The sequence below is a fragment of the Manis pentadactyla genome, chromosome 4 (genome assembly GCF_030020395.1).
Source record: "Manis pentadactyla isolate mManPen7 chromosome 4, mManPen7.hap1, whole genome shotgun sequence".
Classification (NCBI taxonomy): Eukaryota; Metazoa; Chordata; class Mammalia; order Pholidota; family Manidae; genus Manis; species Manis pentadactyla.
In genome coordinates this window covers 157,108,690-157,132,278 of record NC_080022.1, presented here as the reverse complement: position 1 = coordinate 157,132,278, position 23,589 = coordinate 157,108,690, and the positions used below count along the sequence as shown (strand labels likewise).

General features: G+C 37.3%; 1 protein-coding gene across 2 annotated transcripts in view; it reads left to right on the top strand.

The window, feature by feature from the left end:
• DHX40 (DEAH-box helicase 40) overlaps positions 1-22,991 on the top strand; it is a 55,875-nt gene extending 32,884 nt beyond the window's left edge. For both annotated transcript variants that reach the window (XM_036879708.2, XM_036879707.2), the window contains 6 exons: positions 8,525-8,639; positions 9,149-9,257; positions 9,933-10,027; positions 20,175-20,244; positions 20,513-20,741; positions 21,706-22,991. In XM_036879708.2, coding sequence (XP_036735603.2) covers positions 8,525-8,639; positions 9,149-9,257; positions 9,933-10,027; positions 20,175-20,244; positions 20,513-20,741; positions 21,706-21,845 — 758 coding nt within the window. In that variant the 3' untranslated portion in view covers positions 21,846-22,991. The remainder of the gene's footprint in view (positions 1-8,524; positions 8,640-9,148; positions 9,258-9,932; positions 10,028-20,174; positions 20,245-20,512; positions 20,742-21,705) is intronic.
• Positions 22,992-23,589: the final 598 nt, after the last annotated feature.

Here is a 23,589-nt window from a genome sequence, read left to right as displayed (position 1 = left end):
GTATTGGGGGCCCTATCCCTTTTAGACTTCAAAAAAGCGCTCGCCAGAACAAAACAGCAAAAAAAAAAAAAAAAAAAAAAATGGTCACACATTTTTCTGGTTTCCTCCGGCGCCAGGGCACCGGTGTCCGCTCACTGTTCTTGCTGCCCTGTTTCTCTAGCATCCAGGGCCCCCTGGGCACATACTGTGTCTGCGCTCTGGTCCGGATGGCTGGGGCTGGGTGTTCAGCAGCCCTGGGCTCCGTCTCCCTCCCGCTCTGCCTGCTCTTCTCCCGCCGGGAGCTGGGGGGATGGGCGCTCGGCTCCCGCGGGGCCGGGGCTTGTATCTTACCCCCTTCGCGAGGCGCTGGGTTCTCTCAGGTGCGGATGTGGTCTGGATATTGTCCTGTGTCCTCTGGTCTTTATTCTAGGAAGGGTTGTCTTTGTTATATTTTCATAGATATATGTGGTTTTGGGAGGAGATTTCCGCTGCTCTACTCACGCCGCCATCTTCCGCCCCTCCTAAGAGACTTTTATCAATGTTTTTTTCTAAGAGTTTTATGGTTTCATGACTTACGTTCAAGTCTTTGATCCATTTCGAATTTACTTTTGTGTATGGGGTTAGACAGTGATCCAGTTTCATTCTCTTACATGTAGTTGTCCAGTTTTGCCAGCACCATCTGTTGAAGAGACTGTCATTTCCCCATTGTATGTCCATGGCTCCTTTATCGTATATTAATTGACCATATATGTTTGAGTTAATGTTTGGAGTCTCTATTCTGTTCCATTGTCTGTGGCTCTGTTCTTGTGCCAATACCAAATTGTCTTAATTACTATGGCTTTGTAGTAGAGCTTGAAGTTGGGGAGTGAGATCCCTCCCACTTTATTCTTCCTTCTCAGGATTGCTTTGACTATTCGGGGTCTTTGTTGTTTCCATATGAATTTTTGAACTATTTGTTCCAGTTCGTTGAAGAATGCTGTTGGTAATTTGATAGGGATTACATCAAATCTGTATATTGTTTTGGGCAGGATGGCCATTTTGACAATATTAATTCTTACTAGCCAAGAGCATGGTATGAGTTTCCATTCGTTAATGATTTCTTTAATTTCTCTTAAGAGTGTTTTATAGTTTTCAGGATATAGATCTTTCACTTCCTTGGTTAGGTTTATTCCTAGATATTTTATTCTTTTTGATGCAATTGTGAATGGAATTGTTTTCCTGATTTCACTTTCTACTAGTTCATTGTTAGTGTATAGGAAAGCCACAGATTTCTGTGTGTTAATTTTGTATCCTGCAACTTTGCTGAATTCTGATATTAGTTCTAGTAGTTTTGGAGTGGAGTCTTTAGGGTTTTTTATGTACAATATCATGTCATCTTCAAATAGTGACAGTTTAACTTCTTCTTTACCAATCTGGATTCCTTGTATTTCTTTGTTTTGTCTAATTGCCGTGGCTAGGACCTCCAGTATTATGTTGAATAACAGTGGGGATAGTGGGCATCCCTGTCTTGTTCCCGGTCTCAGAGGAAAAGCTTTCAACCTCTTGCTGTTCAGTATGATGTTGGCTGTGGGTTTTGTCATATTGATTTATCATATCAATACCTTTATTATGTTGAGGTACTTGCCCTGTATACCCATTTTGTTGACAGTTTTTATCATGAATGGATGTTGAATTTTGTTGAATGTATTTTCAGCATCTATGGAGATGATCATGTAGTTTTTGTCCTTCTTTTTGTTGATGTGGTGGATGATGTTGATGAATTTTCAAATGTTGTATCATCCTTGCATCCCTGGGATGAATCCCACTTGGTCATGGTGTATGATCCTTTTCATGTATTTCTGAATTCGGTTTGCTAATATTTTGTTGAGTATTTTTGCATCTACGTTCATCAGGGATATTGGGCTGTAGTTTTCTTTTTTGGTGGGGTCTTTGCCTGGTTTTGGTATTAGGGTGATGTTGGCTTCATAGAATGAGTTTTCGAGTATTCCCTCCTCTTCTGTTTTTTGGAAAACTTTAAGGGGAATGGGTATTATGTCTTCTCTGCATGTCTGATAAAATTCTTAGGTAAATCCATCTGGCCCGGGGGTTTTGTTCTTTGGTAGTTTTTTGATTACTGATTCAGTTTCGTTGCTGGTAATTGGTCTGTTTAGATTTTCTGTTACTTCCTTGGTCATTCTTGGAAGGTTGTATTTTTCTAGGAAGTTGTCCATTTCTCCTGGGTTTCCCAGCTTGTTAGCATATAGGTTTTCATAGTATTCTCTAATAATTCTTTGTATTTCTGTGGGATCCGTCATGATTTTTCCTTTCTCGTTTCTGATTCTGTTGATGTGTGTTGATTATCTTTTTCTCTTAATGAGTTTGGCTAGAAGCTTATCTATTTTGTTTATTCTCTTGAAGAACCAGCTCTTGGTTTAATTGATTTTTTCTATTGTTTTATTCTTCTCAATTTTATTTATTTCTTCTCTGATCTTTATTATGTCCCTCATTCTGCTGACTTAGGGCCTCATTTATTCTTCTTCCAAATTCAATAATTGTGACATTAGACTATTCATTTGTGATTGTTCTTCCTTCTTAAATATGCCTGGATTGCTATATACTTTCCTCTTAAGACTGCTTTCACTGTGTCCCACAGAACTTGGGGCTTTGTATTGTTGTCATTTGTTTCCATATATTGCTGGATCTCCATTTTAATTTGGTTGTTGATCCATTGATTATTTAGGAGCATGTTGTTAAGCCTCCATGTGTTTGTGAGCCTTTTTGCTTTCTTTGTACAATTTATTTCCAGTTTTATACCTTTGTGGTCTGAAAAGTTCATTGGTATGATTTCAGTCTTTCGTTCCCTGGAGAATGTTCCATGTGCACTTGAGAAGAATGTGTATCCTGTTGCTTTTGACTGTAGAGTTCTATAGATATCTATTAGGTCCATCTGTTCTAGTGTGTTGTTCAGTGCCTCTGTGTCCTTATTTTCTATCTGGTGGATCTGTCCTTTGGAGTGAGTGGTGTGTTGAAGTCTCCCAAAATGAATGCATTGCATTCTATTTCCTCCTTTAATTCTGTTAGTATTTGTTTCACATATGCTGGTGCTCCTGTTTTGGGTGCATATATATTTATAATGGTTATATCCTCTTGTTGGACTGAGCCCTTTATCATTATGTAACGTCCTTCTTTATCTCTTGTTATTTTCTTTGTTTTGAAGTCTGTTTTGTCTGATACTAGTACTGCAACACCTGCTTTTTTCTCTCTGTTGCTTGCATGAAATATCTTTTTCCATTCCTTGACTTTTAATCTGTGCATGTCGTTGGGTTTGAGGTGAGTCTCTTATAAGCAGCATATAGACGGGTCTTGCTTTTTTATCCATTCTATTATTCTGTGTCTTTTGATTGCTGCATTCATTCCATTTACATTTAGGGTGATTATTGAAAGATATGTACTTATTGCCATTGCAGGCTTTAAGTTTGTGGTTATCAGAGGTTCAAGGATAGCTTCTTTACTATCTTACTGTCTAACTTAACTCGCTTATTGAGCTATTATAAACACTGTCTGATGATTCTTTATTTCTCTCCCTTCTTATTCCTCCTCCTCCATTCTTCATATGTTGGGTGTTTTGTTCTGTGCTCTTTTTCGGAGTGCTTCCATCTAGAGCAGTCCCTGTAAGATTCCCTGTAGAGGTGGTTTGTGGGAGGCAAATTCCCTCAACTTTGGCTTGTCTGTGAATTGTTTAATCCCTCCTTCATATTTAAATGATAATCATGCTGGATACAGTATTCTTGGTTCAAGGCCCTTCTGTTTCATTGCATTAAATATATCATGCCATTCTCTTCTGGCCTGTAAGGTTTCTGTTGAGAAGTCTGATGATAGCCTGATGGGTTTTCCTTTGTAGGTGACCTTTTTTTTCCTCTCTGGCTGCCTTTAATACTCTGTCCTTGTCTTTGATCTTTGCCATTTTAATTATTATGTGTCTTGGTGTTGCCTTCCTTGGGTCCCTTGTCTTGGGAGTTCTGTGTGCTTCCGTGGTCTGAGAGGCCATTTCCTCCCCAAGTTTGGGGAAGTTTTCAGCAATTATTTCTTCGAAGACATTTTCTATCCCTTTTTCTCTCTCTTCTTCTTCTGGTAGTCCTATAATGCGAATATTGTTCCTTTTAGATTGGTCACATAGTTCTCTTAATATTGTTTCATTCCTGGAGATCCTTTTATCTCTCTCTGCATCAACTTCTCTGCCTTCCTGTTCTCTGATTTCTAGTCCATTAACGGTCTCTTGCATCTCGTCCATTCTGCTTTGAAGTCTCTCCAGAGATTGTTTTATTTCTGTATTCTCCCTCCTTAGCTCTTGCATATTTTTCTGCAAGTTCATCAGCATGGTTATGTCTTTTATTTTGAATTCTTTTTCAAGAAGATTGGTTAAATCTATCTTCCCAGATTCCTTCTCAGGGGAGGATGTGGAGGATGTCTGGTTTAGTCTGGTCTGGATCAAATTTTTCTGCCTTTTCATGTGAATAAATGCAGTGGTATGCTGTTGGCTCATCTGTCAGCTGGAAGAACCAAGAACCTTTCCACTTGCTTCTGGCCTTTCTTTACTGGGACAATGGCGGCCCCTAGCGGCTTGTGTTGGGCAGTTGTGCATAGACTGGGTCTCTGTTTCTTGCCCTGCCGCTATGGAGGAAGCTCCCTTGCTGTGGGTATGGCCAGCCTCAGGCTGCTGCTCTGCTATGGCAGGTCCGTGCCCCCTTCGCGAGGCGCTGGGTTCTCGCAGGTGTGGATGGAGTCTGGCTGTTGTCCTGTATCTTCTGGTCTGTCTTTTAGGGATAGTTGCATTTGTTATATTTTCAAAAATACGTATGTTTTTGGGAGGAGCTTCCAACTGTCCTACTCACGCCGCCATCTTGGCTCCGCCCCTGGGAGTTCTTTTTATTCTGGATATGTTGTTAGATATGAGTAGCACGTATTTTTCTCCAGTCTGTGGCTTTTCTGTTTACTTTCTTAATGTAAATGTCTTTTGATGAGAGGTCTTGAATTTTGATAAAGTCTAATACATCAGTTATTTGCGTTTTCTGTGGTTTATTGCTTCTGCTTGTGAAGAAATCTTTTCCTATGCCAAGATCATGAAAATATACTTATCTCTCATATCTTCATTGATATTTTGACAGAGAATCTTTACAGTGTCTAGCTTTTGATTTTAGGATAGTGGTCTATTTGAAATTAAATTTTGTGTATGTTATGAGATAGAGGTCTAGGTTACTTATTTTCTCTGACTATCTACTTTTCTCACTTCTTTTGTTGAAAAGATTTACTTGGTTTTTAAATTTTTATTTATAATTCTTCTGTGGTTGGTCTGTTGACTCAGGTTTTTAGCCTTCAAGATTGTTTAGGTCTTAGGTTTTAATTATGTGTTCTTTGTTTTTTATCAGGTCCTTGAGGTGGTGTTTTGGTATCTTGAAGGCCTTTATTTGGCAGTACACTTTAGCAAAACATTATTTTGAAAGTGAACTACATTTATAGGTATTCAAAGAAAAGGGAGACTTCCCCTTACTAGGCTAATACTTGGCCTTATGGACATAGGGCAATCTGATCATTTACGATATTGAGATAATTGCCAGTAGGAATATGCCTTGTAGTCTGTGCTTTATTTGTTGAAAAATTTTTTATTAAGTCTTGCCTCTAAAGCACTTGATGTCCATGATGTTAATAATGTGAAACATGAATTACCCCCAAAGCACTAAGGTCGCTCAGAGATTTATTAGTGTTTCTAAATTCTACAGAACAAAATGAAGCAGTGGCCTTTTTCTGTTGTTTTGTCAAACTCAGGATTGGGTTCATTTTCCTTAGCCTCTGACATAGGCATCCTTCTTAAAAAGTAGATAATATATGTGTTGTTATTGCAAATATATTGCATTTTTATGTTATAGGTGGAACAGTGCACTTTTATAGATAATGTTTCATGCATTTTCTTTTAAAATCATGTAAGGGTATAGAATAGAAGAAATAACCGTTATACTCTTTTAAAAAATTTATTTGCCTACATGTTTATTTTTACCAGTGCTCTTTTGCATCATTCTAATTACCATCTAGTGTCACTTCCTTTCTAACTACCTTTATTATTTCTTGTAAGGCAGGTGTGCTAGCAATGAATTCTTTCAGGTTTTGTTATCTGGGAATGTCTTTATTTTGCCTTCAGTTTGAAAGGTACTTTTGTTGGATATAGGATTCTTAGTTGAACAGCTGTTTTCTTTCAGTACTGTATATCGTCCCACAATCTTGTGGCCCCCATCATTTCTAATGAGAAGTCAATTATTAATTTTATTGGGGTTTTCATCCACACAATAAGTTTTTTTTTTCTGCTTTCAATATTTTGACTGTTACATATCTGTAGATCTCTTTCCTTTCATCTTGGAGTTCATTAAGCTTCTTAAATGTGTATATTAATGTTTTTCAAGTTTTGGGATGTTTCAGCCATTATTTCCTCAAAATTTTTTCAGCCTCTCTATTTTTCCTGCACTCTCATTATGCATATGTTGGTATGATATGCTTAATCATGTCCCACCTTTCTCTGAGACTGCTCATTTTTCTTCATTCCTTTTTCTCTTCATAATCCCTCCTGATTTATATTTTGCTGATTCTTCTGCCATCCCATGTCGACAGTTGAGCCACACTAAGTGAAGTTTTCATCTTGTTTATCATACACATCAACTCTAGCGGTCAGCCTCTGATTAGTCAGAGATTGTACCTGCGCTCCTTAAGCCAGTGATGTTTTCAACCTTTACGTTGGATATGTGTTGTGTGGTTGGAGTTTATGAGTTTGTCCTATGTTCAGCCAAAGACCACAGGCTCAGACATTCCCTCTTCTTTTTTTCCTCAAGGTACAACCTTGGGCATCTGTATAGTTTTCCAGAAGATTAGGACAACTATGGTTTTAGCAAATTTCTCTGATCTATTAAATTTTTGGCTGGTCTGCCTCAAATTTTTTCGGTCTGTGTTGCTTGGTAATACACCAAGGTGTTAGTCTCTGCTGATTGGTAGCTGATTGCTCTGTTGTTTTTCACAGTGTCCTGGAGCACCATAGTCTGGTCTAAATAAAGTTGGGCCCCTTAGAAGAGGCAAAATATTGCCAGTCTGACAGTGCTTGGTCCCACCCTCCATTGGGAAGAACCTCTTTACTATAGTGCAGGAGTGGTTGATTAGGAACCTGTTCCTCACTGGATGCCCTTCCTGGGTCCTCTTTATGGAGCAGAAACTCCGGGTGGGAGGTGATGGGAAATGGTGCTTTAGCTACCACCACTTCCCAGTGTACATCTACAGCACAAAGCCTGGCAAGATGGGTTCTGTGGCGCGCGCGCGCGTGCGCACACACACACACCCCACACACACACCCCTGAAATAGCTCTAGGAAACTGGGAGTAGTGGGAACTACCTTTGGCTACTGAACTTACTGAAACAGCTCTAATGCAATACAGAGCTTCTGCAGTTCTGTAATGGATTGGGGGACTGCACTGTCATTAGATGTTCCTTCATTCATTAGCTGTTCAACCTTGATCTTTCCTTCAGAGTAGGAACTGGGGGTGAGGGAAAGGGTGACACTTTCAGACTGCCAAGTCCTCTGAAACAGTTCTTCCACACACAGAGCTGTTGGAGAATGAGTGTAGTTCCAACTTGAATGCAATGCATTCTGCTGTTCTTACTGAATTCCATAGATTCAGTCAATCTCCAAGGACTTTGAATGATTTCTTTGGCAATATTGACTCGCTTAATAGATAATCTCTGTGGGAGAGAGGTTTTACCTAACTCTACAACACCATCATTCCCAACGTATGTGTATAATTAAAAATTCAAACACTATAAAAAAAATTAAGTGAAAAATAAGTCTTTTCCTCCCAAACATGTCCCCAAGTCTGATTCCTAGAGGCAACAACTACTACCAGTTTCTTATTCCATCCTTATTCCATCTTATTCCATACTTATATACATAAGTAATATAGGCTTAATTTTAAACCTGGATCATCAGGAACTTCAGTTGCTGAAAAATGCAGCTTCCATTTTTGGGCATCTAACTTCCTGAGATCTTGTTACACCTAAAATGTGTATTGGCTTTCTAGCTGCTTCTGAGTGCGTTTATAGTCCTTATAGGTTAAGCAGTCCTTTCTAGCTTGGTCTTAGTCATTGTACATCATCTAATTTAGTTTATTATATGCTTATTGGTAAAACTGGCTAGTATTTTCAGATCTAACATTGAATAAAGATTTTAAACATAAAATGATACTGTCAACATTTTTAGTAATCTCACTCTTGCCATAGTAAACCGTATACAATATCTGCTAGTATAAATACTGCTTTAGAAGTCAGACAGTGGAGTGAGAGTTATTAAATTAAAATTTTTTAGATGGTAAACAGCATTGCCTTAAAATGGAACAAATTAAAAATAACATTGGGTTGGTTTTAAAGTTTTTATTTTAATTATTTTTTTTAACTGTGGTATTTTTAGAAGTAAAGGGTACTTTATGTGTGACACCTATAGCCTTGTAGAACTAAGTTGCTTTGCTAATTGTCATTTTAGTTGATCCAGAGTACCAGAAGGAAGCTGAGCAGAGACATCGAGAATTGGCAGCTAAAGCAGGAGGATTTAATGACTTTGCAACTTTAGCTGTTATCTTTGAACAGTGCAAATCAAGGTATGTGAGGTAGTTCTGTGTACTGAAATGTGTCAGTGTGATATAGAGCTCCAGTATATACTTATGTGACCTTAGACAGTAAGGTTCAGTGGGGATGAGAATGACCTCAGGGTATATTTGTGAACATTTGTGAGATTTATCTATGTCAGGTGACTGTTACTTAGTTGGCATTTATTATATAATACTAGTTCTCTCCTTTCTTCTCTCCCTAAATCTTTCCTGAAAATGACCTTATGAAATTTTGGTTCTGTATAAGTAGCTTAAATGTGAAAATGATTAGGTGTTTGTTAAAGCATATATGTATAAAAGGAAATACATTTACAAATTATTTTTGAATTCATTCAGAAGAATTAATTTTTCAAATTCCTTTAATTTTTCAGTAATTGGGCAGGTCTCATGGAAATACTGACAATTGCTTATGGGTTTCCAGTTTTGTAATAGAAAGAGAATATTAGATTGTCTTTCACTTATGAAGATATTTTCAAGATACCAGTGTTTTTGTCTTGCAGTGGAGCTCCAGCTTCATGGTGCCAAAAACATTGGATTCATTGGAGGTGCTTGTTTTCTGCATTTCGTGTTGAAGCTCAACTTCGAGAACTAATCAGGAAGCTTAAACAGGTGATTGTTATAATATTTTTTTTCTTGAGTAGTATTGTGGCAAGACCCTTTGATTACTCTACTGCAAACTTTACAAATTATGAGATGTTTCTAGTCTGGTTTGTAGCAACAGGCACCATTCCAAACCCTGTGTGAGCACCAACCACTGTTACCTCTTATCCTTTTGGTAGATTCTTTTCCTGGTCTTGGGTAGTTTCCTTATTCACACGCTAATCAATACTCAGCTAAACACTTGAGGAGACCCTTCTGCAGATCTCTGGAGTTCTCTTTCTAAGCAGTACTCTTCTCTCCGAACTCTGCCCTGTGAACTTTAGCCACCTTGGTTTTCCTGGACTCAGCTCTCTCTCTAACTCAGGGGGTTCTCCAGGTTCCACCTGGGTTTTTTCCTTTTCTGGGCCTTGGTCAGGAATCTCTCTCAAGGTTGACTCTAAGCTGGGGCAATTGTTGGCTTTACTTTCAGTTATTTCTCAGAAATCACTTGATATACAATGTTTTGGAAGTCTACTGAATATGTTTTGTCCATTTTTTGATTGTTTCAATCACAAGGGTAAATCTGGTCCCTCTCATTCCATTTTGCCAGAAACAGAAGTCTTTAGAAATGTAGATTTTTTTTCACAATAAAAGATTTCAAATTGGTCTGTGAAATTTACAACTGTATATATATTCTTTCTATAGCAAAGTGATTTCCCAAGAGAGACCTTTGAAGGCCCTAAACATGAAGTACTACGAAGATGTCTTTGTGCAGGCTATTTCAAAAATGTAGCTCGAAGGTAAGCAATGTGAGTTTGAGAGATGAATATGGAAATACTACTCTATTTGACTACAATATTGAACTACTTAATTTTAAAGATTGATGGTTTGATTTAAGCTCTGTGATTATGATGACATCAATAACCCTTTTCATAATTGTCACTTGTACAGGGGGAGCTGCTGTGCGTAAAGTGGGATATTGGAACTTAAGTGGGATAGGAGGGAGTCTGTAGGATAACTGTCCAGCATGGGGTATCAGTGCCTAAGTTGAGTGATACAGGTTTTCTTGCAGAGGGGTGGCTCTGTGTGGAATGTGAAAACCAAAGACACTAAGGATGGCCTCCCTGAGGAAGGGCAGCTTGGTGTGGAATGTCAGAGCTCTGGCAGGATAGGGAAGGGATTCACATGGGAGTTGTCTGGTGTTGAGTGTCAGAGTTGAGGCAGGCATTTTTGTAGGGAAAGCGGTAACTGGGGGTGATAGGAGATTCACTATACAGAGGAATTGATCACATAATTAAATATATTAAGGATGGTGAAGGGAATTAGCAATATTGAAAGGTAGAAAATAAGAATGAGCTCTGTGTTGTTGGGTTGGAATTTCAGGGTATCATTGTGAACTTACAGTTTTTAATATACAGTTGACCCTTGAACAATGTGGGAATTGGGGCACCAAACCCTCACACAGTCAGAAGTCTGCATATAACTTTTTTATTGAATGTAGTTGATATGCAATATTATATTGGTTTCAGAGGTACAACATAGTGACTCAGTAATTATATACATTACTAAATGCTTGCCATGGTGAGTATAGTTACTCCGTTACCATACCTAGATAATACAGTATATTATTGGTTATATTCTCTATGCTGTACTTCCATTCCTATTTTATAATTTGAAGTTTGTACCTCTTTATTCCCTTCACCTATTTCACTGATCCTCCCATCCCCCTCCCATTCCCCTAAACAACAGTCTGTTGTCAGTATTTATGGGTCTATTTCTTTTTTGTTTGTGTGTTTTGTGTTTTAGATTCCACATACAAGTAAAATCATTTGGTATTTTTCTTTCTCTCTCCGACTTATTTTGCTTAGCATGATACTCTCTAGGTCCACCCATGTTCTTGCAAATGGCAAGATTTCATTTTTATGGCTGAGTAATACTCTTTTATGTATTTGTATTACATCTTCTTTATCAGTTCATCTGTTGAAGGCCACTTGGGTTGATTCTTGGCTGTCTTGGCTATTGTAAATAATGCTGCAGTAAACACAGGTGTGCATATATCTTTTCAAATTAGTGATTTTATTTTCTTTGGGTACATTTCTAGAAGTGGAATTGCTAGATTGTATGGTATTTCTATTTTTAGTTTCTTGAGGAACCTCCATATTATTTTCCACAGTGGCTTGACCAATTTGCATTCCCACCAAGGTAGGAGGGTTCCCTTTTCTCCACATCCTCACCAACACTTGTCTTCTGGATAGTGGTCATTCTGACTGGTGTGAGATGATACCTCATTGTGGTTTTGATTTGCATTTCCCTTATGATGAGTGATGTTGAGCATCTTTTTATGTGTCTGTTGACCATCTGTATGTCTTGGAGAAATGTCTATTCAGGTCCTTTGCCCATTTTTTAATTGGGTATTTGGTTCTTTTTGGTGTTGTATGTAATTTCTGACTCCCCTAAAACTTAACTACTAATAGTCTACTGTTGACTGGAAGCCTCACCAATAACATAAACAGTCAGTTAACACAAATTTTGTATGTATTACCTACTGTATTCTTTTTTTTTAAATTTTTTATTAAGGTATGATTGATTTACACTCTTATGAAGGTTTCACATGAAAAAACAATGTGGTTACTACATTTACCCATATTATAAAGTCCCCACCCATACCCCAGTGCAGTCACTGTCCATCACTGAAGCAAAATGCCACAGATCGACTATGTGCCTTCTCTGTGCTACACTGTTCTCCCCGTGATCCCCCACACCATGTGTACTAAACATGATACCCCTCAATCCCCTTCTCCCTCCCTCCCCACCCACCCTCCCACACCACTCCCCCTTGGTAACCACTAGGTCATTCTTGGAGTCTGTGAGTCTGCTGCTATTCTTATGGCTGAATAATATTCCATTGTGTATGTACCACATCTTCTTTATCCATTCATCTACTGATGGATACTTAGGTTGCTTCCATAACTGGGCTATTGTAAATAGCGCTGCGATAAACATAGGGGTGCATTCCTTCAGTTTTGCTTCATTGTTATACTCCACAAACTAGGGAAATCATTTGGCACTTGTCTTTCTCCGCCTGGCTTATTTCACTGAGCATAATGTCCTCCAGCTCCATCCATGTTGTTGCAAATGGTAGGATTTGTTTCTTTCTTATGACCAAGTAGTATTCCATTCTGTATATGTACCACATCTTCTTGATCCATTCATCTACTGATGGACACTTAGGTTGCTTCCGTATCTTGGCTACTTTAAATAGTGCTGCAGTAAACACAGGGGTGCATATGTCTTTTTGAATCTGAGAAGTTGTATTCTTTGGGTAAATTCCAAGAAGTGGGATTCCCGGGTCAAATGGTATTTCTATTTTTAGTTTTTATTTTTATTTTTATTTTTTTATTTTGATATCATCAATGTACAATTACTTGAACAACATTATGGTTACTAGACTCCCCCCATTATCAAGTCCCCCCCACATACCCCATTACAGTCACTGTCCATCAGTGTAGTAAGATGCTATAGAATCATTACTTGTCTTCTCTGTATATACTGCTATTCCCATGTCCCCCCTACTACATTATGTGTGCTAATCGTAATGCCCCTTTATCTCCCTTATCCCTCCCTTCCCACCCATCCTTCCCAGTCCCTTTCCCCTTGGTAACTGTTAGTCCATTCTTGGGTTCTGTGAGTCTGCTGCTGTTTTGTTCCTTCAGTTTTTTCTTTGTTCTTATACTCCACAGATAAGTAAAATCATTTGATACTTGTCTTTCTCTGCCTGGCATATTTCACTGAGCATAATACCCTCTAGCTCCATCCATGTTGTTGCAAATGGTAGGATTTGTTTTCTTCTTATGGCTGAATAATATTCCATTGTGTATATGTACCACATATTCTTTATCCATTCATCTACTGATGGATACTTAGGTTGCTTCCATTTCTTGGCTATTGTAAATAGTGCTGCGATAAACATAGGGGTGCAACTGTCTTTTTCAAACTGGGCTGGTGCATTCTTAGGGTAAATTCCTAGGAGTGGAATTCCTGGGTCTAATGGTGTTTCTGTTTTGAGTTTTTTGAGGAACCTTCATACTGCTTTCCACAATGGTTGAACTATTTTACATTCCCACCAGCAGTGTAGGAGGGTTCCCCTTTCTCTGCATCCTCACCAGCATTTGTTGTTCTTAGTCTTTTGGATGGTGGCGATCCTTACTGGTGTGAGGTGATAGCTCATTGTGGTTTTATTTTGCATTTCTCTGATGATTAGCAATGTGGAACATCTTTTCATGTGTCTGTTGGCGATCTGAATTTCTTTGGAGAAGTTCTGTTCATCTCCTCTGCCTCTTTTTTAACTGGATTATTTGCTTTTTGTTTGTTGAGGTGCGTGAGCTCTTTATATAATTTGGATGTCAACCCCTTATCAAATATGTCATTTATGAATATATTCTCCCATACTGTAGGATGTCTTTTTGTTTGTTCTACAGATGGTATCCTTTGCTGTACAGAAGCTTTTTAGTTTGATATAGTCCCACTTGTTCATTTTTGCTTTTGTTTCCCTTGCCTGGGGAGATATGTTCATGAAGAAGTCGCTCATGTTTATGTCCAAAAGATTTTTGCCTATGTTTTTTTCTAAGAGATTTATGGTTTCATGACTTACATTCAGGTCTTTGATCCATTCTGAGTTTAATTTTGTGTTCGGGGTTATACAATAATCCAGTTTCATTCTCTTACATGTAGCTGTCCCGTTTTGCCAACACCAGCTGTTGAAGAGGCTGTAATTTCCCCATTGTATATCCATGACTCCTTTATTGTATATTAATTGACCACATATGCTTGAGTTTACATCTGGACTCTCTATTCTGTTCCACTGGTCTATGGGTCTGCTCTTGTGCCAGTAGCAAATTGTTTGGATTACTGTGGCTTTGTAGTAGAGCTTGCAGTCAGGGAGTGTAATTCTGCCTGCTTTATTCTTCCTTCTCAGGATTGCTTTGGCTATTCGGGGTCTTTTGTCATTCCATATGAATTTTAGAACTATTTGCTGTAGTTCATTGAAGAATGCTGTAGGTATTTTGATAGGGATTGCATTGAATCTGTAGATTGCTTTAGACAGGATGGCCATTTTGACCATATTAATTCTTCCTAGCCAAGAGCATGGGATGAATTTTCATTTATTAGTGTCCTCTTTAATTTCTCTTAAGAGTGTCCCATAGTTTTCAGGGTATAGGTCTTTTACTTCCTTGGTTAAGTTTATTCCACAGTATTTTATGCAATTGTGAATGGAATTGTTTTCCTGATTTCTCTTTCTGCTAGTTCATCCTTAGTGTATAGGAATGCAACAGATTTCTGTGTATTAATTTTGTATCCTGCAACTTTGCTGAATTCAGATATTAGATCTAGTAGTTTTGGAGTGGATTCCTTAGGGTTTTTTTTTTTTGTACACAATTATTTTTTATTGAAGGGTAGTTGACACACAGTATTACATTACATTAGTTTCAGGTGTACAACATAGTGATTCAACATTTATATACATGACAATTCTAGGTACCAGCTATCACCATACCAAGCTGTTATAATATCTTGACTATATTCATTACATCCTGGTTACTTATTATTTTACCACTGGAAGTGTGTACTTTTTTTTTTTTGTGAGGGCATCTCTCATATTTATTGATCAAATGGTTGTTAACAACAATAAAATTCTGTATAGGGGAGTCAATGCTCAATGCACAATCATTAATCCACCCCAAGCCTAATTTTCGTCAGTCTCCAGTCTTCTGAGGCATAACAATCAAGTTCTTACATGGAGAACAAATTCTTACATAGTGAATAAGTTCTTAAATGGTGAACAGTACAAGGGCAGCCATCACAGAAACCTTCGGTTTTGCTCATGCATTATGAACTACAAACAGTCAGTTCAAATATGAATACTCATTTGATTTTTATACTTGATTTATATGTGGATACCACATTTCCCTCTTTATTATTATTATTTTTAATAAAATGCTGAAGTGGTAGGTAGATACAAGATAAAGGTAGAAAACATAGTTTAGTGTTGTAAGAGAGCAAATGTAGATGATCAGGTGTGTGCCTGTAGACTATGTGTTAATCCAAGCTGGACAAGGGCAATAAAACATCCACGTATGCAGAAGATCTCTCTCAGAACAGGGGGGGTGAGGTTCTAAGCCTCACCTCTGTTGATCCCCAATTTCTCACCTGATGACCCCCCCTGCGACTGTGCCTGTCTTAGGTTGTTCCTCCCTTGAGGAATCTTACCCGTCTCTGGCTAACCAGTCATCTTCCGGGGCCATACAGGGAAATGTAAAGTTGGTAAGTGAGAGAGAAGCCTTATTGTTTGAAATGGTTAGCTTTTTATTTCTTTGCATATTTATGCCCTGTAGCTTCTATGCCCAGCATTTGTCTTGAGGTGTCTTTACCACTTGGAAGAATTATGATACTCCGTAAATTTGATATGAGGCACAAATTCTATTTAAGGGTTGTAATTAGGAAGGAAGAAGAAAAGCTATAGAAGTAGCAGGTGGCAGAAAACATGGGAAGATTGATTATTTCTTTGACATATCTTCTTGTAGAGTAACTTCAGCATGTATAGGTTTTAAGCTACTACTTAAATTGCGCACACACATTAACATAATAGGAGTATAGTTACATAACCAAAGCATACCTGTAATTACCAGCCATCTCCAGTGAAACCAAGAAAACCAGTTAGGCACCTTAGGCATTTGTGAAAACTTATCTATGATATGGTGGATATTGTCCAACTGAATTTGAACAGTCTGAGAGAAATCAGACAAATCAAAACAACCCATTCCTGGGGACTGTTCACATGCCATATGTTCTTTTAACAGTAAATAGTCTGTAGTTGTAAGATTTTGGAGCGCTACAATTTGCACTTCTCCTAATTCTTGATTGGGTTCCAACAGTATAGATCCAGTCAAATTTGTTTTACTGTATGCACAGGCCAGCTTAGATATCTCCTTCCTCATTCCCATGGCAAGTCCAGGAACTGGTGGGATGAGTGCATCTACAGCTGTAGCAGTGCATGGATCTTTGTTGGGGTTTTTTGATGATCATCTTCTGGCATGAGTCTTCCAGAGAGTGCTGATGTTGGAAGTTCTTTTTCATATCGTATCTTAGTTCATTTTCGGAGTAGCCCAATTAGGCTTTGATCCTCTGTATAAACACAAACAGACCCTTTGCGTACACTTTTATATGCCCTTTATACTCTTGTGTAGAACTCATTGGAGGTTACCACACAGGAACTGCCCCCCCCCTTTTTTTTTTTGGTATCACTAATCTACACTTACATGACGAATATTATGTTTACTAGGCTCTCCCCCATACCAGGTAACCCCCACAAACCCCCTTACAGTCACTGTCCATCAGCATAGCAAAATGTTGTAGAATCACTACTTGCCTTCTCCGTGTTGTCCAGCCCTCCCCTTTCTCCCACCCCCCCATGCATGCTAATCTTAGTACCCCCCTACTTCTCCCCGCCCCTTATCCCTCCCCACCCACCCATCCTCCCCACTCCCTTTCCCTTTGGTACCTGTTAGTCCATTCTTGAGTTCTGTGATTCTGCTGCTGTTTTGTTCCTTCAGTTTTTCCTTTGTTCTTATATTCCACAGATAAGTGAAATCATTTGGTATTTCTCTTTCTCCGCTTGGCTTGTTTCACTGAGCATAATACCCTCCAGCTCCATCCATGTTGCTGCAATGTGTTGCAGGCGTGTGAGCTCTTTATATATTCTGGACGTCAAGCCTTTATTGGATGTGTCATTTTCAAATATATTCTCCCATACTGTAGGGATCCTTTTTGTTCTATTGATGGTGTCTTTTGCTGTACAGAAGCTTTTCAGCTTAATATATTACCACTTACTCATTTTTGCTGTTGTTTTCCTTGCCCGGGGAGATATGTTCAAGAAGAGGTCACTCATGTTTATGTCTAAGAGGTTTTTGCCTATGTTTTCTTCCAAGAGTTTAATGGTTTCATGACTTACATTCAGGTCTTTGATCCATTTTGAGTTTACTTTTGTATATGGGGTTAGACAATGGTCCAGTTTCATTCTCCTACATGTAGCTGTCCAGTTTTGCCAGCACCATCTGTTGAAGAGTCCTTAGGGTTTTTTATGTACAATATCATGTCATCTGCAAACAGGGACAGTTTGACTTCTTCCTTGCCTATCTGGATGCCTTTTATTTCTTTGTGTTGTCTGATTGCTGTGGCTAGGACCTCCAGAACTATGTTGAATAAAAGTGGGGAGAGTGGGCATCCTTGTCTTGTTCCCAATCTTAAAGGAATAGCTTTCAGCTTCTCACTGTTAAGTATAATAATGTTGGCTGTGGGTTTGTCATATGTAGCCTTTATTATGTTGAGGTACTTGCCCTGTATACCCATTTTGTTGACAGTTTTTATCATGAATGGATGTTGAATTTTGTCAAATGCTTTTTCAGCATCTATGGAGATAATCATGTGGTTTTGGTTGTTGTAGTGGATGATGTTGATGGATTGTTGAATGTTGTACCATCCTTGCATCCCTGGGATGAATCCCACTTGATCATGATGGGTGATCTTTTTGATGTGTTTTTGAATTCAGTTTGGTACTATTTTGTTGAGTGTATTTGCATCTAAGTTCATCAGGGATATTGGTGTGTAATTTTCTTTCTTTGTGGCGTCTTTTCCTGGTTTTGGTGTTAGAGTGATGTTGGCCTCATAGAATGAGTTTGGGAGTATTCCCTCCTCTTCTACTTTGTGAAAAACTGTAAGGAGGGTGGCTATTTTTAGTTTTTTGAGGATCCTCCATATTGCTTTCCACAACGGTTGAACTAGCTTACATTCCCACCAGCAGTGTATTAAGGTTCCCCTTTCTTCTCATCCTCGCCAGCATGTGTTGTTCTTAGTCTTTTCGATGCTGGCCATCCTTTCTCATGTGAGGTGATATCTCATTGTGGTTTTAATTTGCATTTCCTTGATGATTAGTGATGTGCCTACTGTATTCTTACAATAAAGTAAGCTAGAGAAAATAAAATGTTTTTTCTTTTTGCAAATCTCTAAAAACTGTTCTATTATGTCTATTGAAAAAAATCCACATATTAAGTGGACCCACACAGTGTTGTTTAAGGGTCAACTATAGTTGGATGGATGGATGGATACATAGTTATAGGAATAAAAACATGTTACTGTATATGAATATAATAAGTATTTATATGTGCAAATATTTATATATTAAAAAACCCTAGCTTCAGGATGGACAGGGAGTAATGACACCATAATGGCAATGAATATACTTAGTGCCCAGATCTTGACTTGGAACAACCATCTGCACATAAAGGAGTCAGGGCTCTTTGGGGAATTAGGGCTGGGAAGTACAAAATGAGCCTGGAACATCTCATTTCACCAGCAAGGAAGGAGTGATTAACAAAGATTGAGGCCATACCAGAAGTACACAGGAGCCAGCTTAAAAATCAGCACCAACTGATCAAATATGGGACATTTTGCACATCAAAATAAAGGATGATGGTAATGGATTACATAATTCACTGAATAAAATGTGAAATAATGGGTTTATAATCACATAAAATAAATAAGTTAAAGTTTAATGATAAATGATTTACATAGTTGAACACCTCTCCAAAAATTCTTGTGAATTACAAAGAGAAAAAGTAACTTTTCAGTGGAGAAACATGGAAAGTGTTATCTAAATCAAGCAATCAAAGTGAATATTATTAGTAATGAAACAAATTGAAATTATATTTTTCCTGATGGGATATAATGAAAGCACAGCATCACTTATGTGATATCCCTGCCAAAGATGCATAACCTGAATCTGATCATCCTGAAACAGACAAACTCAAATTGAGGGACATAGTACAAAATAAGTAGCCTAAATGTGTCAAGATCATGAAGGTCAAAGAAAGATTTGGGGTGAGTATTCCAGAATGAAGGACACATGAAAAGAAAAGGCAAGTCATGATTCAGAACTGGATCCTTTTACTGTTAAGTATATTTTTAGGACATTTGGTAAAACTAAAGTGGGGTTTGAAGATTAGATGTTAGTAACAGTGTTAATTCCCTTGTTTTCGCTATCATATTATGGTTATATAGGAGAATGTTTTTGATGATAGGAAATGCATTCTCAGGTATTTGGGATGATGGGGCATAACATTGGCAACTAACCCAAGTGATTCAACTAAAAAAAAGTTTGTACTGTACAAATATATACTATACTTTGCAGACATATAAACTATTACAATGCAGTCTCTTATGGGTCATAATAGGAATATATAAAAAGCACTGTAGGAAATCAGTTGTGGTAATTGAACTAATATTTTGACAAGTTTTTGGAATAACATGTAGGGAAGTGTAGAAGAGATAAGAATTTGGAATTAAAAACATGAATGAAAAAAATGATAGATGAAATGTTCTAATTGTCAGATTTTAGAATAGTGAAAATCATTTATACCTGTAAAAAGAAGTGTAGCATAATATAATAAAAATAATACTGTAAATCAGAAGACTAATGTTTGGTACTTGCTTTCTCCAGTTATTCACTTTGTAACCTTGTGAAACTAGCTAATTTATTTGATTCTCAGTTTTGACCTTTCAATAGAGCGCCTTGCTCTCAAAATTCATAGATTGTTTTGAGGCTTTATTATAAAAGCATTTTGGAAACTAAAGCAGAAATATAACAATATTGTTAATATCACTACTTATTAACCAGAAATGTTTATGCTTAACTGAAATCATTCTTTAAGTTATGTCACTAATTTAAGATGAATTGGTAGAGAAGTTATAGTAACAATTTGAATACATTTATACCTCTGCATTTAGCGTTCTTTGTAGTAAAACATATTATAATAATTCATTGTTAGACCTAGTACTTTACTTATTTCATTGTTTTACTGTTCATCTCTTTATTCTTTGTTTTTCGGTTTTCAGATCTGTTGGGAGAACGTTTTGCACAATGGATGGTCGTGGAAGCCCAGTTCACATTCATCCTTCCTCGGCAGTAAGTACCTTACTTTTAATAAAGGGAACAGATTTTGTAAAGGTGTGGGAATAAGTAATATACAAATGTCTTCTACTTTTCACTTTGAGGTTATGTTTAGCGTGTATCTATATTACATAAAGCTGTAAAGGTACTGGTTGGCTTATGCCTCCTGTTTGATTAAAGAATACAGGAATTCAGAAGAGTTTGGGCATCAGATTTTGGTTGGTCCAGTGTGGAATAAGGCAGATTATTGAGATACCATCCTTAAATGAATTCTTTTGTGTAGCTTCATGAACAAGAAACCAAACTTGAATGGATCATTTTTCATGAGGTATTAGTTACCACCAAAGTCTACGCAAGAATTGTGTGTCCAATCCGTTATGAATGGGTGAGAGACTTGTTACCCAAGTTGCATGAATTTAATGCACATGATTTGAGCAGTGTGGCCCGACGTGAAGTGAGAGAAGATGCAAGAAGGAGATGGACAAATAAGGAAAATGTAAAGCATCTAAAGGGTGAGTGAATCGTTTGATCCAGTGATACAAGTCCAGGGAGCATTAGTGACCAAATTCTATATAATTACAGAAATATTCTTACAGGGCTTAGATTGTGACTTTGTCTTCTAAGAAAGAAAGAGTTGTTATATGTCTCAGACTTCTGATGTCCTTCTTTCTTTCCAGTTAAGTCATGTTCCCCTTAACCCCAAACACCATTATTAATTACAGTGATGTCTATTCAGCTTCTACCATGTGCTAACAATTGAAAATTGTTCAGTATTACCCCATTGAATTTTCATAATAACCCTATGAGGTATGTACATATTCCCACTTTATAAATGAGGAAATACTTAGCAGCATATAATAATTTGCTGAAAATCCCTTAGTTAGTAATTAGTGAATCTGGATTTTAAATGTAAGGGACTTGAGTTTGTGGCCTATACTCTTACCATTATGCCAAACTGCTTCCTAGTAGTCCATTACTATTTTTATTTTGTTTATAAAATTTGTGAATTGTTATCTCAGAAGGTCTTTTTTTCCAGGATATTTTTCCATGAAATGTGGTGCTGAACTAGTACAGAAAGCCTAATTCTCAGCTCACATATACAAAAATCTTTTCAGGAAAGCTTTTGAGGCTGACTGTTGGAGCAAATTATATTATCCTTATTTAACATTACTGAGGAACGGAACGGTGGGGAATTTTGACCAAAATCATAGAGTCTTTAGAAATGTTAGCCACTAGATGTTTTGTTGGATTGTGTAATTGTACTACACGCTTGAATTAGAGTCAATTGTTCTGATTCCTTAAGTCTCCATGCTCTTATATTTTAAACTGTAGACTGTATCATTTCTTTTGAGAGGGAAAAATTTAATTTCTTTGTTTTTCCCTTAACATTGAAAAATCAGAGCATCTCTCTCTTAAAATTTCTAGTACTAAATCTCAAAACTAAAGTTTTACTGTATTAATTTGTAATGTTTTCAGATGGAATATCAAAAGAAGTCCTAAAGAAAATGCAAAGAAGAAATGATGATAAATCCATATCAGATGCACGTGCTCGTTTCCTTGAGAGAAAGCAGCAGAGATCCCAAGATCACAGTGACACCCTGAAGGAAACAGGCTAAGCAGTGAACCCTCCAATTCAGGAAGTAGGAAAAGCAGCCAGGAAATATGCTTCTACTTTGCCACTTATGTCAGACAGCACTCTCAAGAGGAAGTGGTCAGCAGCTGTTAATTAGTATATGAACTAAAAGCAAATCCAAGTTCATCAATACCAATAAATGGAATTTTCAGGTTGGGTTGCCAGTCATAGGTAATAATATATGAAACCAATGAAAAACAATACATGTGATATTTTCCTTAATTCAGTTTTGCTGGCCTTAACTGGTATCAAATGCTGTCATTGAGATATTTTCAAAGAACACTGAATTGTATTTAATCAGCGTGTATTCCATTTGCATTGAAGCATTAAAAATTATTTTCCTTAAATCTCTTTAAGGCCTTCTTGTTGCTCTTAGAATAGTATTTTATCAGGTTATCAGGTATGTAACCATTTCCTTCGGAAGGCTGAATATAAGAGGTTTTTACTCAGCAATACTTAGATGTCTAACCATTTAATTGCTACAGAGCTTTATAGATATTTAGAGAAGAGACTTAATCAGTAAGAAAATTGCCTATGGCAAGATTCTTTGTTAAATTAATATTAATCCTTAAATTGATTTTTCTGGGATTATATAAATTCCTTTTTATATAAAAGTATATTGTTTAAAACAGTAGCTATAGCCATTAACCAAAGGACAGATGATATATATATATATGTTCTTTTTTTAGCTGTCCCTACATACTTGTTATCAGCACCATGTATGTAGGTATGACAGTGTTTCAAACAGCCCCTCCATCTGGCCTACTCTCTTGCCTCCAGCTGCTTGGGTAGGACCGTTTAAACATCTGTTATGCTGATCTTGAGATGGGATTTTTGAAGCAGCCAATACTACATCACCAGTGTTTCAGATTGGAACCTCGAGGCTAGTTAGTATCACACTCAGGCCACACTCAGCATTTGCCCACTCTGTTGTTAATTGCCTTGTATTCCAGTTATTTGTGTATTTGTCTGTCTTCTCCACTAGATTATACGCTCCTTGTGGGCAGGGACCATGTCTTTTTCATCTTTGTATCTTTCATGGCACCTAGCACAGTGTTTGCACATAGTAGTCACTCAGTGTTTGTTAAATAAAGCTTTTAGTGTCATTAAAATTCAAAAGGTAGTATAATGTGTGTTTTTAGATATTTTTTGTAAAAAATTAAGAATCTAAATTTTTTATAGGTAACTATAAAGTTATTTCCTTTAGCATCTAAACAGTCTTCTGTTCAGTATTAGAAACTTGAAGCCTTTATTGAAAACTCACAAGGACTCAAATTCATGTATTTGTTAAGTAAGGTGAGTGGTGGTGGTTTCTCTGAACAGTCCCTAGCATTGTTAATTTGTTCATTTTAATCTTCAGTGCTCCAGACACTGTTTCAGCACATTAATCCTGCTATCGGTTTCTCTTCTCAGGTATATGTATCAGTGCATTTGCTTAAATGTGATGGAGGGTGGGGGTGGGGGCATGTATGTGGATTCTTAGAATGAAAGCTTTTATTTCAGTAAATATTTATTAAGCACACATGCTAAATCTGTAGTCCATACTCAAATTTCATCAGTTGTCCCAATAATGCCCTTCACAGCATTTCCCCCCAGTTCAGGATCCAGTCAAGAATCATGTATTGTATCTAATTTCTTTTAACCTAGGAAAGGTCCTCAGTCTTTGTGTTTCACATTTCACATTTTTTATATTTTATTTATTTATCTTATTTTGGTATGGTTAATGT